Here is an 18,785-nt window from a genome sequence, read left to right on the forward strand (position 1 = left end):
CAATAATGTCAGTTTTAGTTACGTACTTTACCTATGTATCAATTGTGTTGTGATTTCATGAAATGTAAAATAAAGAATGAATGAATGAATAGATGAATGAATGAATGAATGGATGAAAAAAATGAATGAATGAATGAATGAATGAATGAATGAATGAATGAATGAATGAATGAATGATGGAAGGACGGATGGATAGATAGATGACTGGATGGATGGATGGATAGACAGATGGATGGATGGATGGATGGATGGATAGATAGATAGATGGATGGATGGATGGATGGATGGATGGATGGATGGATGGATGGATAGATGGATGGATGGATGGATAGATGGATGGATGGATAGATGGATGGATGGACAGCACTTTTTTTATGACTAACTATTGACACTATCACTTTATTTTGCGAGTTACCCTTAATCCCCTCCCCCTCCGAGTCCCGACTTAATCGCTCTCCTATCATCGCTGTGCAAGACTCCCAAGATATATGTTGCAGTCAAAAAAAAATCGCTCGTGTTTACATATACGCTCGAGTAAGCGATGTGCGTTCGAGTTATGGCTCGAGTTGACAATCTCGTCGCGGAAAGGAGTACACGCACATGCGTACTCTGATAACTTACCTTGGCAACTGAAAACAACACGAAGAAAAGTTTAGCATTTGCGATGTGCTGTGAGTGGTAAACGATGTTTTCAACACTTCTTTCATAAAGGGTTAGAAGCATTTTTTTTTATCCATAAATGCATATGTTTTGTGAACGTTAAAATCTATGTTTATTACACAGATGAAGGCTAATTCTTGAGAGATGCTAGGCCTAGGCTAGCATAGCCTCTCCTCTTCTAGCTAGGCCTAAGCCAACAACAAGCCTCTCTGCTCTGAAGAGTTTGCCTGTGTAGGCCTATGTATGCCTAGCTAACCTAGGCCTAACTTAGGTAGGTAGGTAGGGTTGAGGAACCTACTATCGTGCTGGTTAGTGGGCCTCTGCTAGGCCTATACTAGAAGTCTCGCTTTTATAGAATTTTTTTGTAGACTTATTAATATTATTGATCGTCAATTTATAATATTACACTAATTTTTGTTAATAATGTTTTAATGTTGTAGAAAAAGCCAGCCTAGCCTAAATATGTCTAGTTTTGGAAAATTTACTACGATTTGAAAGTTTACATTTGAGAAAAGTGTTCAATGGCTGGTGTAGAAACTATCAGTAGCCCACCTGTAGGTGCTAATGTTGGGAGAATGAACCAAGGCTCACGGCCGTCTAGTAGAGTAGGTTTCATAGAAGCAAGGCCTCATTCACGCCAGGGATCACAGTGTGGCTCTCCAAGTCCAACAAGTGATGTACTTCATCCAAGACCTCCCTCTCATCCACGATCAGGCAGTGATCGTGGTAGTCCATCCTTCGAAAGACCTCCATCTGTGAGATCTCTTCGCTCCAAAGCAGAGATGGCAGAACATTTGTCACCAATTGTAAAGAGTGCAGTACGCAGATGGAAACGCTTCCATGAACAGAGAGTATTTGAACGTTTTAAAATGCGTAAAAATGCAAAGGATGAGCATATTAGGACAGTTAAAGAAGAAAAATTGCGACTTGCCCGAAAAATTCCAATTGACGTACTTGCACTTGAATGGATGAACAGGAATGAAGTAACTGTCGAAACTCGTGCCTACCTTTTGGATAAGCTGTTACCGACTTTGATCTTGGGTGTAGAGAAACTTCTGACTGAAGTTGAAAAGAAAGGTTTAGCAGACACCACAGACCCTAATCCTAATTTTAATCCCATTAATTACTTGGCACAATATTTAATGAGAAACAACCCAAGATACAGCAACTTCCCAGAGGCTTCTCCTTATATCCGTGGATTGAAAGATGTGACAGATGAACTAAAGGAACATGTTTTTTCTTTTGAAGACAACAGGTTAGTAAACTTCTTTTTTATTAGAAAGTGAGATTGAATTTGAGAAATGGGATTTATACACTTAAGGTACTGAGACACAGGTGCAACATTTATAAATATTTTCAAGTTATTTCTATTATGAATGATTTAATTTTTTTAAACACAATCTTATATGTTATTTGAAAGCACATACTTTTACCATAGAGTTCCAAACACAATCCCATCTTTTAATAAGGCCAATAATACAAAAAGGAATTTTTATCAAGCACACACAGCTGTTTCCTTTTTTTCTGCTGCCTTAATTTTTTTTATTGTTTTTCAGCATTGTAAGCCATTTTGCCTTTTTTGGAATAGCATTCAGAGAGTTCATTCTCTTCTTTGTTGGCTTTCTTTTAATCAGATTTGGCGTTACAGATATCCAAAAAGCTGATGGCCAAAAAGAGGGCTTTCTGTCAAAAAAGAAACTTGCCCATAATAATCTATGGCATAAAAACAATAATTAACATCCAATATACCTATTTGAAATGGTTCTCTTCTAAAGATTGGCTAGAGCTAAGGCAGAGGCACGCAAACGACGTGAAGAACAACAAAGGATTGTTCAACAGAAGCAGATAGAACAGAGGCTACGTTCAGCCCGTATTAAAGATAATTTGAAAGAATGGATGAGGAATTCAGAGGGCAAACTTGAAATGAGACTGCTTCAATCTTCACTGCAATCTTTTGTTGAGATACTACAGCAAATGCCTGATGAACTTCAACAAGGTAATTTTTATGAAATGTTGTGAACTAGATTTGCTGTTTGGCATAAAAGATACTATTTTTGTTCTTAATCCTCTGGTCAGAATTTAGTTCAAATCCGACACTGACCATTTCTTGTCGGCACTGCTTTGATACTTTGCATTGTTGACGGACTGTGAATTTCATAGTATGTTTCAGCCTTATTTGCAAGTAGGTTGCAGTCTAGGGCTTAGAGGAATAACATTTAAAAGATAATGAATAAAAATAAAGTTAAGAAGAGACTTTTTTTATACCTTGTTTAGTGAACCCAAATATTGAGGATTTCGAATAAAAATAAAATTTTATTTTTGGCCAATTAGCGCACCTGTCGCTACGAAAAAGGGGGAAATTTCGGAAAAAAATGAAAATTTTCTTTATTTTTATCACGCCCTCCGTTGCCTTAAAATCTCCAAAGATAAGATATGTATATTTCTTCTTAATTATATAAATTTGAAGCATTTAACCATCCTATTTTACATTCACCAATAAAATTTTCTTTTTATTTTCTCTCCTCCATCTGGATGACTTTGGCAAAACTATTTGCTAAATAAGAAAACAAAATTTTATTTTTATTTTTATTCCGCCCTCCTCCGATAATCTTTAAAAAAAAATAAGTACGCGAAACAAGGCATAAAAAAAGTCTTGCCTAACCTCTTACCTAAAGTATAGCTTCCAGGACCTAAATAATAAGTAAAAAAAAAACAAAAAAATTGTATTGAACTTGTTTTAGTTTTATTTAATTCTTTAAATAATTCAGTTTTAAAAGTAGTATTATGAATCAAACAAAAATGTCAGAAATTTTAAATGTGGATAAATGTACCTACTTGAAATCAGTTAAATTAAAGTGCTGATTACAAGCAACAAAAACATTTATTTAGCAAAATATTGACTATTATCAAAACAAGTGTGGTACACCAGAAATTTAAACAAATCGGACACAGTACCAATAAAAGTAAAAGATGCCCACTGGTATACCCTACAACCAGCTTCATAGAAAATATTTTGGTTGTTTATATAATTTCTATATCAAATTGCTTTCCATTTTCAGCTTCAAAATTCACAATCGATATCGAACCAGTTGATAATCCTGACAAGAAGGTAACCCCTGATACATTTTCTGAGGTAGGTGCGGTTTTCCAGCTTATTAGCACTGTAGTCACAAGACTTTCCTACATAGCCATACATTTTTAGTGCACTTGCGCCGATACTCTATGCTGTGGAAATGCAGTTTTTCTGTAGAATGGAATGTGTTAAAGTTCATTTCATTTCATTTTGACAGGCATGCCAAGTGCAGTGTGAATATTTTACGGATTCCGTTCCTGAAATATACAAATAATAACATACCAAAAGTCCGAAAAAATCTAATCAGGGGAACACATGATTATAAAGATATTTAATGGGTTAAAATCAAATGCTTTATTTTGCACAACTGCTCTGCTGGAAGCGTATAATTGCATGTCGTTGCCAAGTTGTTGCTAATGAAAAAATGTAAATTATAGGGTAATACGCCTGCGCGCCATCCAAAGGCGGGGAACACATGGGTTTGTCACGTCAAAGGGAACTTTTGCCGAGTGATCTCCTTCTCAATAATACCTCCATGCTTCTATCAAGAGCCTATTTTTTATGTGTACTCTACCTGAAAGGTGTCTTACAGTCTCTAAGATCATCAGGAAAAATGATTGTACAAATCTTAGTTTCTTGGGTATAAGCTCACCCCCACATCACATCTAGTTTCATTTGCCAGTCGTTCTCCAGGCAGAAGCACAAAGAATGATTTAAAATTAATAAGTTTCTAAGCATTTTTACAATACCAGTACATGTAAATTTTTGTATGTTTGATATCTATTTAACTAACTTTATATTGTATTTTGATGTATTTTTATAATTTTAATCCATATGTATTCAAAAAAACAAATCTCAAAACATTTGTTATAACACTAAAGAATATCTGGATCTGAATCTCTCTAAAGGATGAAAAAGTTTTTTTCATGAACAAGTGTATAAACTCACCCCCTGCCCAAATCAGCCCAATTTCATGTTTAAATTAACTGGTATTTAATTAACAAGACCATTTTTTTTGTGATTCTTGTAGTTTTTAAAGAAACATGTTAAGGATATGCCAGTAGACATATTTACTGAGTTTATGAAGCACATGACCAATTGTGCCACTGCATTCTGCAAGTCGAACGAGAAGGAATTGCAGCGCTCTCTACTCTCCAACCTCTTCAAGAGGTGTGACCACACAAATCTTGGAATCCTTGATCGCCACCGGGTGATAGCCCTGCTTGAGTCTTTTTGGGATAATGCTAATTGGTCTATCAAATGCCTCCTGAGGAACCCAAGAAAATGTGAGTAAATCTAAGATAGGACTATATAATTATTGTTGAAAACTGATGAAAATTAAATGTTCTTTAACAAATATAATACATAAAAAACACTTTGCCAAAACTTAATCAAGCATTATACCTACAAAGGCCACACTGTAGTAATACTGTAGTAAGTACTATTAAATAAAAGTACTTGAACTGGTAACTATTTCATATAAGTTAAGTTTAGTAAGTGTATATACATAATGTTGGAAAAGTATGATATAGTAATATGTATTACATCTATATTATATGTTTTCTAATAAATTTTTCTTTTCAGGGCCTGTTATCGAGATTGATGAGGAGGATGATTCCGAGAGTGTTGCTACAGAAGGTTCTATCCCATATTCACAATCCAATGTAGATGAGTGTGTTTCTGGTATCCAATCAGTTTCAAGAGACATTCAGCAAGAAGATGGGGAACAACAAAAGGTCTCAGAATCAACAGAAAAGCCAAAAGATGAGGAGGCAGAGACAAAGAAAGATGCTGATAACACACTTGACAATATGGAAAAGCAAGAGGTTAGACCAACTGGTGAGGGGGAAAACATTCAGCATGTTACCAACCCAGTAGATCAGGAACCAAAACCTGAAGCGTCTTCAAAAGACACTGCTGTTCTTGAAGAGGAAGTTTCTGATGAAAAAGAACTTCCTGAACAAAAAGATACAGTTGAAGAGAAGGAAAGTGTTGGAGAACAAATCACTGAATTGAAGGAAGAAACTACAGAACAAGAAGCAATAGCAACCAGGGAAGCGACTTCAGATGAAAAGACTTCAACACCACAACCAGCAGCAGAAGAAAAGATAGAGAAAACACCCGTACAGCAGGAAAGTAAAGTAGATGTTGATGAATCCCAGCAAACAAAGGTACAAATAATGACTTTAGTTCTTTAAAAAATAAATCACAAACAAGGCATTCTGTACAGAATAGTACAAAAGGGCAAGCAATTAGTTTCTAATTTTAAGGTTATTTAATAATTAGCTTTTGAAGAATCTCAGATTGCTGTGTTATATTATTAGCGCAATAATGACAAGTATACCTTTAATGCAAGTTTTCTTTGCTTAGATTATTAGATTGATTTAATATTGTGAGGTTATCTATTTACAGCCGCATGAGGAAGCACAGCCAACTGACACTGAAGGGGAAGTACCAGCAGCTGAGGCAACAATCTTTGAAAAACAAGGTTCATTTTAAATTCTTATTACAATTCAGTTAACATTGTGACATTACGGTAGGAGCTTTTGAATGCACGATGATGGTATAGTTCTAGAATGGAACGACGTCATGTAGAACCATCTGCGTATACTACAATGACATTGAGTTCTCGTCACCTGAATTCTAAGATGCAGTTTGGCTCCAATCAGTAGGGAGCTTTCGATTGCACGACGACGGTAGGACGTAGAACGTAATGACGTTACTAAAGTCAAGTGTGCATGCGAAAATGTTAAGTTCTCATTGCATGAATTCTAGGATGCAATTTGGCCAAATCTATGTATGCAGAGAACATAGGACACCTGGTAGGACGGTCACGCATGAGTGATTCTGTACTAGCGTTGTGTTGTGCAAATCGAAAGTTCCCTATTGTTGTACAGAGAAGGCAGGATCTTCACGGATGAGTGAATCCATCCTGGAGTCATGTGTTGTGCAAATCGAAAACTATACATTTATAAGCTGTGCCTGTCAATGTACAAATCCATGTTGATAATTTCTAATGTTTAGGAGACAAAACTGAAGACCAATCAGAAATAGCAAAGGAACCCATCCCAAAAACAGCCACATCGATTGGCCAAACCAGTGTCAGTTTCAGAGATGATGTAGCCAGTCCTAAAACAAGTGAGTACTTGTTACTTGGTAATTTATTTACTATTAGTGTTACTTTGTCGGTTGATGTTGTCGCTGTTGTTTTTGTTGCTGCCGTTGCTATGGTAATTATTATAGTTCTTGACAAGATGTTGTTATTAGGCGTTGTTGGGTGGGGGTGGGGGGAGAAAGGGAATTGTATTAACATTGAATATATTTTTTTTATGATCCTTAATAAAAAAAATAATTATCACTGAGTTAATTAAATGAATTTATTTTTGGAATTTTTTTCTGCTATTTGATTTTTACTTACACGTTGAGTGAAGCTGGGTACTCACTACGTCATCCGACCGTCGGCCGACGAATCCAGCTCTGCTTCCTTGAGTGTTAGACGACACAATTTGCTGATTGTCATTAACTACGATCCATTGTGCGCACGTTGTGGTGTTGCGTTCTCCATAGAATCAGTACATTCACTCTATTAAATTAATTAGTAGTTGTATCATGTGGATGCTTTCACACTGTATTTATTTTTACTTTACAGATCAATCCTATGGCCAATCCAATAGAAGTGGCTCAGTGACTACAAGTGCATTTGATGAGCACACGTTGAATCAGTCGCAATTTACGCAGCTCATTGAAGTGTTCTTAGGAGATGAGATGCCTGATGGCATTCTTGATGAGTTGATGAAGTTCATAAGGGAGGGGTATGTAGAAACAGAGGATGAGAAGATGAAACGTATGCGTCAGGTAATGATTTAAAATAATAATATGATTATATAATAACATTTTTGTTTTAATCTTCAACAAAAAATGATACAACTACATTCTTTTTGTACTTCAATAGATACATAGATAAAATAATGAACTAAATATAACTGTACAGATAAGTCAACTATATCTTACTAATACAAGAAACAGATAAAGTATTTGAAAGGTTGTCATAGTTCCACAGGCTTTTTTTCATAGCCTACAGTGTGTGTGTATATGAGGCTACTGTGTTTTATTGAATTTCTGCTCACATTTATTGCCCTGCCCCCTTTGAATCTGTCAGTAGTTGGTGATCATTTGTATGGGCACATTTTCTGTCTCGTTGCCGATATTATCCTATTTATTAACTGATTACAATTCACATAGGCTGTTAGTGTTTTCACATGATGGATAACCCCTTTTAAGTTTGATACACTCTATCTCTCTGTTGATATATTCCTAATTGAAATGATTACAGGCTCGTCAGGCGGTACAAACAGCAAAACGTCGTCATGTAATGGATCAGCTGTTTGATCGGTGGGATAATGATGGCTCGGGATTCCTAGATCTTGATGAACTGCTTACTGTACTCACAAAGTTCAAAGAAAATATGGAGTCAAAGGTTATTAAGAATGGTTAGTATATGTTGGGAATACAAGATTTAAGTTAAATCTCTAAGTTTCTTTTCTGAATACTGCATACACTAATCCCTTTTCAATAAATACCTGCCCTTAAAACTTGTTAAGCAGTGGCCCTGGTTCCTCATAGTTTCTAAAATTATTTTAAAAAAAGAAAGAAAAATACAAAGAAAAAAGCCTAATTATATTCAAATTAAAGTCTGAGTGTTCTATTCCCAGCCATAGGGGTGCCATAATCATAATTTTTCTTACCTTCCTGTGTAACCTATTATATCTCAGTACACCCCTAAGCAAAATTTTTGCAAATGATTGCGGTGGGAATAATGTTTTACTCAACCCGACATGTTATGTGCTGTACTCGGTACATCCCTTTCGGAATATTATGTTATTTTTTTGTGCAACGTTGGAAAACATCATGTAAACATTGTACCTATAATCATCTTTTACTGCAGCTTTAACAACCTTGAATAAAAAAGATGGTGACATGCGGCTCAACAAAGTAGAGTTTCAGACTTACATCAAGGCCATCTGTGAACAGCTTCCAGGAGGCGATGATAACTTTGATCCATTGATGGAGTTTCTTATGACCAGCGTTGAGGTAGGGATGCCTTGGGATAATTTTTTGAGATGATGCTTAGGATTTGGGGATCAGAATTTCTTTTAAATTTGGACAAGCGGATTCAGTACTTTGGATTTAAGGATGTTTCAGGTTCGGAAGATTCTTTGAGTGTACTGCCCTCCTCACACCTCTTCTGTTTGTAAGTGACAGTCTGTTTTTATTTTGACAGAGATCGTATGAAGAAAGGATCAGAGGTCAAGCAAGAAAAAAGTGGTTGGGACAAATTGTCCAGTCAGCTCAGACCAGTGGTGCTAGCCTTGGCCCGGTCTTCAAAGCAGTATTCAACGCATTGTATAAAGTTAGTTAAACTTTGGTGGTCACTACATAGGCTTAAAATGTCTTTAGCCTGGGATCTAAAAATGAAATTATTTCATATAAACTCCACTTTTTGGCAGACAACAGATCCACCGCCCTAAGTCATAGTAAGACTGTTACAAAATGTCAATTATTAGCTGTATTTTGGTAGCGCTTGTCTTCCAGTTTCATTCTAAGTTTAAAATATGGGACGGACAAGGATTTTTTTATTCATAACTTAAACAGCTTCACTACTTACATGCAGCTAAGTACTTTCAGATGTATCTGGAAGGAATGTAAATAAATAATTATACTAAAGAATAAACAGAAATAATAGTATATAAATAAATGACTATAAGAAATGATAATACACAATCATAAATAATTATACTAAAGAATAAGCAAAAAAAATAATATACAATGTGTCCATATACAAATCATACAGATTATTGTTGATCTTAATAATAATCTTGGATGCATAAATAATTACAGTATATCTTATTGCTGACGTTTAACTTCAAATGAATTAATAATTACATTTATCTGACTAGGATGCTGAGCAGCATGGGCATGGAAAGCGCATCAGTGCCAATATTGCCTTGCTTGAGAACAACGACTTGGCCCCACACCGTGGCCCAACTTTACTACGCTACGTTGCAGCAACTGCAGATGATGCTCACTTCATGCTTGGGAAGAGCCTCTACAGAGATATGAGAGGAATCAGGTAAATAATCAAATTGAATATAATGAATCTATTGATAACGCATTTGCTGTCATGCAAAATTGTGCGATTCTGTTCTATATGCCAATCAAGGTAAGAGTAGTCTTGGAGCCCCACTTATAAAGTCACTGTGTGATTTATGACATGCACAACTGTAAAGGGGATTGCGTCCTCGATGTCGATCAAGAGAGATTGGTCTTTGATTGCCTTAGGCCTATAGGTGGGTACTCTATTCATTACCTTTCTTAGGCCTCGTAGAATCTATGTATGAGTTATATAAAACAAATATTGACTGCTCTAGATTCGGGGAACGGGGAAATCACGAGCCCCCCTGTGATGTGGATACCGTAGCCTATTATCCCAAGGGAAGATAGTAGGCTACGTTTCCACATCACCGAGGGGCTATTGATTTCCCCGTTCCCCGAATCTAGCGCAGACAATATTTGTAAAATGTTGCAGCTAGCAATCAGTGCATTCGCATTTGATCACACGTGTATTTACAAAGTGGAATAAAGTGCTTGTCTATGGAATAAATAATCCATTTACCAAAGAATAGATAATGCCTTTACCAAAGAATTAATGAGGTACGTCATATTCTGTTCATGAATATTTTCTTTGTATTTTGACAGTTTTTCATCCGTCGATACTGGTAAACCATTGCATGTCCCAAGAGTCCAGAACCATGGGAACATCATGTTCTTCAATAATGACAGATCTGATGAGGTTAGTATTTAATGGCTACCTTTTCATACAAAACTTGCTTGATTTCAACATAAAAGTCATACTTTTGTGAATTCTGGCTTGAAGTATTGTGTTGTAATTTATGCTTTGAGCTTATAATGGCACATACAATACAGCAACTGAACATTGCTGCTCTACAAGACCGTTGGGGTGGCGCAAAGAGAAGTAAAATGTTTCAAGTGTATAAAATGTTTTGTTATTATAAATGTGAAAAAGCAAATTTGCAAGGAAGCCCAGACCAGTGTTCAATTAATGCAGATTTAAATATATTTAAACTTAAAAGACATTACAGTTTCATGAAGAAGAGTAATTCAAGGACTCTGCAACTAAAGGATGTACATGTTAATGCAATTTCTTTTTCACTCTTACATTCTTAAATGTATTCTTTCAACTTCATACTTGCTGTCAGAAATATAAGAAGCTCTCTATCGATAACTACGAGCCTGGCAAAGTAAGTTCAGGATAGGACAATTTACCTAATGTGCATGTTGAGAAAGTGCACAACTAACAACTGACATGAAGTATGTGGTGTGTGTTGTCATTTGGGGACTGATGAATTTCACCAGAAATGTTTTAAAAGAATAGTAAATAGTGTAATACTCTGTCCACCCTAACAAATCTTCTGTGACAATTATGTGTGAAGGTGCCATACACCCATATATGGGCATGATGGTTTCATATCATGACCATTTATGTACAAATTACAGATATCTTTTGCGTTTGCATTTATTTATTTAGTAAACAAGGTCATAAACTTTTACAAAAACATGCATACATTTTGATTGAAATGTACATATGATAGTCCAAAACAATTGAGCAAAGGAACAGACCTTGGTTACACAGTATTCAACATTTTCACATATAACTTGATACAGTAGCGTGGTCAAAGCTTTATACTGTAACTATATTTTACTAACCATTTACATAAATGTAAAATGTAGCAAATTTGCTATTTTCACCAGATGCTGTTTTTGCACTGTTGAGTGCTATGTTAAGAATCAATTTACATGCATTTAATATGAGCTTTCTATTCTAAATTTATTCAGCTTTTTTCACTATTTTCAAAGGTAACTTTACCTCAAGATGAGACCTCTAAAATAGGGAATAAAAAACATATTCTGACATCTAACAAGAATTAATTTTAATGTGTGTTTGTTGTGACATAATTATTGTTGTCTCCCCTGCTGTGTATTCTATATTTAAGTTTTTGTTGCACTTTCTATTTACATAACTTGGAAATATTGTAACATTTTAAAATAAAACAAGTAAACCTTTTGGTGATGGTAATGGTTGTGTATATAGCACTTTTCTCAATCTGTAATGTCTTAAGGCATTTACAGAAACAAAGAAATAGCAACAGAATGACATGTCATCAAACTTTTCTACCAGCTTGTTGTTGTTGGCTAGCTTTCACGTTCATAGTGTTATAATGATGCAGACATTGAATTCACCTATCTAACTGTTAATTATAAGGGAAAATATTGTAATTAGTGAAGGAGAAACAAGAATATGAAAAAGGTGCTAATCTTAATGTGTTCACAGTTTCATTACAAAGTATTTCACAGATCAGGCTATAGACGTTTTTTATACCTTGTTTCATGAACTGATTTTTCAAAGATCATCAGAGGGCAAAAAAAAAATAATATTTTGGTTTTTCATTTAGCAAAGCATTTTCCCAAAAACATCCGGATAGAGGAGAAAATAAAAATATAATTTTATTGGTGAATGTAAACAGTGTTGTAATGGGATGTAAATTCTTTAAATTTATATAATTAGAAAGAAATATAAATATCCTATTTTTGGAAATTTCAAGGCAGCAGCGGGTGTAATAAAAATGTAATGTTAGTGAAATGTAATTACAGAAAAGAAATCTGGGAATCTTATATATTCCTAAGTCTCTTTTTTATTTTGATATGTCTGAAGTCACAATCAGAAGATGGCCAGAGGTCTACAGAGGAAAATAAACATGTTAAAATTGTTTTTTTTTTCAATCTAGGATCGTCAAGGATCTTTTATTGTGATTCCATTAAAGGATCTCAAGCGAAATGTATTTGGCACAATGGGAATTGACACGCTGAATGACCCTCAAGAAAAGAGTATCTTTATCACACATGAGATCAGCTTCTTTCAGGTAAATTATGTTAATTAAATCAAAATGTAAATACAATAATAATAAATAAGATTTTTATAGCGCTCTAATCCATTTTAAAGATATGTTCAAGGCACTTGAGAAAATACAGTGGAAAAAGAAAAATTTAGCTATTAGGCCTAATATCTTAAACTAACCAGAAGCAGAGAAACTAGCATTACTGCTCCATTTACCAGCACTTTGAAGCCCCTTGTTCATGGTAGCTATTTGGTCTATCTTACTAAAAATAAAAAAACAGTAAACTCAAATCAGTTTTGTAGTAAAATTAAAATTTCTCTACTTTTCTATTTAAACTTTTCAGGGTGTGGGCAAAGCATTTAGCACAGCATACAATTACATTGATATCCGACGCAAGACACTCCGTATTGCGGAGAGCGCCATATCTTGGATTCATCGTCGTAGTCCACATGTTGTACAAGTCAATGTGTTCATTGTTGAACCGGATGAGAAGGTATTAATGTATTCAAATGTTTGACCCTTTACCTTTAACCTCACCTGTATACTACTTGCAATGGTATTCTTATTGAAGCTCACTGCATGCTATATTAAACTAGTATTAACCAACATGTTCATGTTTACTTATGATATATAGTTCATCATTCTATTCAAGTATTCTGTATTCTATCTTCGTAACTTACTATTAATAATGATAATGAGAAATTAATTTTTGTTTTTTTTAAATTACTTTGAAAGTACTAACACCACCTACACATTTTGTGTTCTTTTAGTTTTTCTTGTCTGTTATAGCCATGTTCATTGTAAATAAAGAAGCTGATCTTCACCATTTCTCTCATTGATTAATTTAACAATAACTGATTGATGATTAGCCTCAAATATTTTTGTGGATAATTTTTATACAATGGCGGGATCATCCTCATTAACCTGTGTGTTAAAATATCAATGCAATCAAAATTTATAATTATAAGCATTTTCCTTAATAAGGATCCATCTTCCAACATCATAAAGTATGAAGTCTTTTTAACCTGCACTATTAATATAATGTGCCAAGGTATTTACTATAGAGCACATTCATTTTCTCATCACAACCTTAGACATTTAATTATCTGTAGATAGATATTTGTTTATAACAAATTCAGTTTTATGTTTAGTGTCCTGTCTCTTATACACATCTATTGTTATTAATTGTTTTGTTATACACAATGTAGGCGTTTACTAAAAATCAACGGTATATTTCAACCAAAACTCGCAAACAGATGATGTTCTTCATGGGTAACGCACCTAATGAAAAGAAGGTTAGATAGGTTCAAGATTGCACCTAATGAAAAAAGTTTGTTCGATACTTAAAATAGAAATAAACATGTGTCCTAAAATTGCCTGGCCCCAGGGTTGAACTCAGCTGCCACTCCCAATTAAAAGTTAAGAATGACACTAAGGTTCATACTAATAACAAAAAGTAATGCTCTGTCCAAATTATCAAATTTTATTTGACAAAAAAAGTATGCCCATATATAGTCATGATGTGCCTATATATGGTCATGATGTGATGTCATCGGGACCATATTTAAGCACGTTACATGTTTTTCTCAAGTAAAAGTTAATAAATTCAAGTTATAGGCCTCTGAAGACCTGTATCAGCTGCGCATCATGTGGCTAGCATAGTCTGTATGACAATCCTCTCTCATTTTTTATAGTTTATTATCCCAAACACATTTTAAAAATTAGTTTTATATTATTATTATAACTAAATTTTCAGTGCACATGCTATTATGCACACATGACCATTAGCTATAATGTCCCATCGAAGGGATGAGCTAAAAAGAACAAAGTGTCTCACCTAAGGTCCAAACTGCCCATCTCGCACTGAAGTCCAATCTCTTACTGCTGCACTAATACTCTCTCTGCTGCTATTACGACATAATAATAAGAAGAATAACTTTTAGATAATTTCTATCTATACATTTAATGCACATCCTTTACAGTAGTGTTCTTCCATCTCATGTTCTCTTCTAGCTATACCAAATTCCACAATGCACTCATGGCTATACCACACTGCACTCTTTTTGCAATTCAATTTTAATAAGTAATACATTTTTGTTCATATTAATCACTGAATGCGGTAATTCATTATGTAAATATTAACACTAATTCCCGATTCACACAAGACAAAATATTACATGGCACAGTGTTATAGGGATTACTGTTGTCTTCACATGAGGGAATTATCCTTCGAGGGTGGGGTGGGGGGGGGGAACACATTGCAAAATTTCCCTAAAGGTCTGTCCACACTATAAAATTTTATGTGACAAATAAATGTGATACTGTATGTCCATATTTGGGTGTAATATGATATCATCATGCCCATATATGGGCACATCACACAAATTCGTTGATAGTGCTGACAAGCTTTACACTCATCCTATATCCTGTATAACATGTTGTTTTGTGTGAGTCAAATATAAATCATACCATGGACCTACAGTATTAATAATAGGTCCATGATCATACTGTACATTATTGCATACACGAAATAATTCATGCCATTGAAATGTTACCTTGATTTGATTCTTCCATTACATTGTGATTTGATAGTTCCTGTTCAACTGCTGCAGCATATTACAACATTTTTGCACAAGGAGTCAGTAGAATGAAATATTTCATCAATTTAACCATTTTTATTTTTTTTCATTTTTTAAACAATTTTTATTTCAATAATAGCTGGAAGATTTTGTGCTTCGTAAAATGCTGACAACTGATCGCCATGGTAACACTACAACCCATGATAATCCACAAAAGTTAGAGAGGAAGGAGAACTTATTCAGGTAGTGTGTTTGCTGTTACTTTGTTCTTGACCTGTAAAATCAGTTTTATTCTTTTCTGTTGAAAATATATAAGAATATATGTAGAATATTGTTTGTTCCAACACTGATCGCCATGGTAACACTACAACCAATGATAATCCTCAAAAGTTTTGTTCTTTTCTGTTAAAAATATTTAAGATTTATGTAGAATATTCTTTAGTTCAACCCTGATCGCCATGGTAACTCTACAACCCATGATAATCAAAAGTTTTGTTCTTTCCTGTTGAAAATATATAAGAATGTGTAGAATATTGTTTGTAATGTGTAATCTCTATTATATAGGGATTACCTCTTTAAGTGCGTTGACAATTCAGAGACTGTTGCAGCCGATGCATACGGTGAACGTCACATGGCTTTTCCACTACGTGATCCTGATGGTCGTGCTGTAGCTGTTGTTGATATCAGTATTGGTGATTTAAAAGAGCTTCCAAACCATGAAAATAAAGAGGTGCAGCGTATGCTTAAGCTGTTACAGACAGCTCACAAAGAAGTCTCTCAGGAATCAGCAGGCGGGGACAAGACTATCGTGTTAGGTGAGATATTAAAGGAAAGGTGGTGAATACATGAACTGGTATACTTAGGCTGGGATTTGCCTAGGGCCCCTAGTAGGATCCAGGAGAGAACCATAGCTGGTCTCAGGGTTTAATCCCAACTGGATATTTGAGGAGGTAATCTCACATGGTAATTTTTATCAACAATCTCTGCATCACAACAAAATTATAAAGCCAGTATTTAAAATCAATGATTTCTGTTACTTACAGCAAATTGACCCACTATATCAACCTATAAACATTGTTGTAAGGTGTGTGTGTGTGTGTGTGTGTGTGGAACCTCTGCCAATGGCCTTGCAAAATGTGTCTGGTTGTTTGGTGTGAAGTTGTTTGTTAATAATTAATTAATGATGGTTCCTTAGGAATTTTCTTTTGGAAAATTAAAGTATTTTACAATGAAAAACGCCTCTACAAGGTATGCCACCCTGACACTTGCACGATTTTTGTAGCACGATTTTGGTTCCCGTACTTCGGCATGCCAATGATTAAAGTTTTCGGGAACGAGCGTGAGGAGGTGCGGGGGTGCGCGCTATGTCGTAGAGAGAATTTTAAAATGTTCAAAAATTTAGCACGTATCAATGTTCATGCTATATGCGTAAACCATGCGTGAATAATGAGCGAACACTGCCGACGGTGCGTGTCAAGAATGATCTTCCACTTTCTGCCTTTTCTCCTGCTCTTCAAATAGTTATAGTCCGCAGTTGCCAGATATAGACACCTTCTCTGTTCTGTAATAACATTGTCTCTGGGATTCAGCATGTTGAATCGTCCATAGCGAGTCGAGGAAAATCCTACACTATATGTATAGCATGCCGCCAAGTGGGACAAAGCCTGACTATAAATTGCCAAGACGACTTCACGCATGCGCGAAGTTGTCAGGGCAATGCGGGAAGACAGCGGGAATTATGCATGTTGTATGTGACACTGCGGGACAATGAGGTACGGTAGATGTGAGCAACGCGCAAACAATACTTAACCTATGCGTAAACAAGTAGTGCCATTGCGTGTCAATATGGTACATTTTTTACGCGCATTGCATACACAGTGCGTGTACAGTGTACAGGCCACAAACACGGGTTCACACTCTGCAGCATACCACCGAAATGGCACGTCTTGCCACGGCGCATTGCGGGGACAAAAATCGTGCAAGTGTCAGGGTGGCTTTAGGCCTCGACTTTCCAAACCTCTAAAAGGCTCAATTATAGAGTATTGCAATTTTCAAATTATTAGCTCTCTTCTTTCCAAGTCTCGTCTCATAAAGAGATGTGACTGTAGACAATCAAGGGTCTCAAATGATGAGCTCTTCACTCTTAAAGCCTCTTAAAAACACTCAGCTATAGAACATCAATATTTCTAAATGATGAATTTTTTTATTGTCATATCTCTAAAGAGGCTGAAAAAGACAGCGAACAAAACCGCATTGACATCATGTTTGATCGTATCATGCTGATGGATCTACGAGAGAACGTTGGAAAGTTGAATGCACGTGCATTTGCTGAGCTCAAGAGTTACAAGGAACCACCAAAGGTCATTCATGACATTGTGGTATCAGTCTTGACTCTGTTCTTCCAGGACAAATCCGAAGCCGGGGAATTAGAACAGTGGAATAACTGTAAACAGGTTCGTAGTGCTGTTTTTTTTTTTTTATTCATTTACTTTTTATATGAAATATATGTGACTAAATTGTGTGTTCTGAAATCAAAGTCTAAAAATGATAATTTTTGTAAGGATTATGATGGTGGAGAATGAAGAGTGAATTTATAATTAAGAAAGATGAAGATAATTATAATAATAATGATTATTAATTGCTGATGATGGTGACGACGATGATAATGATGACAGCATCACGGTTGACGATGATGGTGATGATGACCAAAATTATTGTCAAACATTGTGCAAATGCCAATTTTTAAATTGGTTGATATATTCTTTTTTTAGTTGATTAGCAGTGACCTCATCAACAAAATTGGTGAGTTTGATCCTACCGCCTCTGAAGCAGTTAACTCGGTTCAGAAGATAGCTGGCAGATTGAAAGGTAAGATATGATTCTTGTTCATTGGAGGGAAATTTGAGTGATGAGAAAAGATGAATGTATTTTGCATTCTTTTGAAATCAGCCATTTATAGGATTGTAAGAATTCATACATCGATTATTTCAAAGAGGTATCATTTTGTAATATCAATTTTAAATGTTGTTAGTATGGAATTGGGTTTTTTTTTAATATATATTTATTTTGAAAGTAACAATGCTTTATGAGGTCAAAAGGAGTATTTGAAATCAATATATTTTGTATTTAATGTATTTTATGAAATTCATAAATAAATTTTTGTAAAGCAGTCACAAAGCAAATATTTAAGGTTTTTTTCTTGCATCTTATTTTAATAGATGTCCCCCATGGTGCAGTGGCCAAGCACGGCTCACTTCCAGCCCAGCAATTATACAACTGGGCCTTTGTGTGTCTCTCTTTGCTGGAACACAGTAAGAAAATGAACGACAAACGACCAGGTGTAACACAAGTAGCGGCCCCTACACCCCAGTCCGATGCTGTAGCCGAGAGCTGTTAGGTTTTAAGATATAAAATTGTAAATAAAAAATGTTTTTTGTTATATGATATATTGAAATAAGTTGTAATAAAATTATGCTGTACAAATTGATTGAATTGAAA

At 35.1% G+C, this 18,785-nt stretch overlaps 1 protein-coding gene across 3 annotated transcripts; it reads left to right on the top strand.

Annotated features, from left to right (window-relative positions):
* Positions 1-579: 579 nt before the first annotated feature.
* Positions 580-18,785, top strand: LOC117103137 (EF-hand calcium-binding domain-containing protein 5-like). Of its 3 annotated transcripts, none has more exons than XM_033243644.1 (22): positions 580-712; positions 1,101-1,915; positions 2,436-2,656; positions 3,720-3,793; positions 4,764-5,019; positions 5,318-5,904; positions 6,146-6,221; positions 6,758-6,871; positions 7,383-7,588; positions 8,067-8,223; positions 8,679-8,824; positions 9,015-9,143; positions 9,691-9,863; positions 10,490-10,583; positions 11,011-11,052; positions 12,598-12,732; positions 13,052-13,201; positions 15,427-15,530; positions 15,852-16,102; positions 17,511-17,740; positions 18,059-18,155; positions 18,506-18,785. In XM_033243644.1, exons 2-22 carry the CDS (start codon positions 1,182-1,184, stop codon positions 18,682-18,684), a joined length of 4,155 nt encoding a protein of 1,384 aa, XP_033099535.1. In that variant the 5' UTR covers positions 580-712; positions 1,101-1,181; the 3' UTR covers positions 18,685-18,785. The 3 variants fall into 3 exon arrangements, with proteins under 3 accessions (XP_033099535.1, XP_033099536.1, XP_033099537.1); XM_033243646.1 differs by having other exon boundaries at positions 650-671; positions 1,909-1,915; XM_033243645.1 differs by lacking the exon at positions 11,011-11,052.

The sequence above is a fragment of the Anneissia japonica genome, unplaced genomic scaffold (genome assembly GCF_011630105.1).
Source record: "Anneissia japonica isolate Jap-2015-1 unplaced genomic scaffold, ASM1163010v1 scaffold287948_len850469_cov200, whole genome shotgun sequence".
In the NCBI taxonomy this organism is placed as follows: domain Eukaryota; kingdom Metazoa; phylum Echinodermata; class Crinoidea; order Comatulida; family Comatulidae; genus Anneissia; species Anneissia japonica.

Excerpts from the sequence above, each read along its gene's own strand:
- LOC117103137 (XM_033243644.1), top strand. The coding sequence starts at position 1,182 with ATGGCTGGTGTAGAAACTATCAGTAGCCCACCTGTAGGTGCTAATGTT. Across the intron at positions 2,657-3,719 it reads GCCTGATGAACTTCAACAAG|CTTCAAAATTCACAATCGAT; the intron begins GTAATTTTTATG and ends TTCCATTTTCAG. Across the intron at positions 9,864-10,489 it reads AGAGATATGAGAGGAATCAG|TTTTTCATCCGTCGATACTG; the intron begins GTAAATAATCAA and ends GTATTTTGACAG.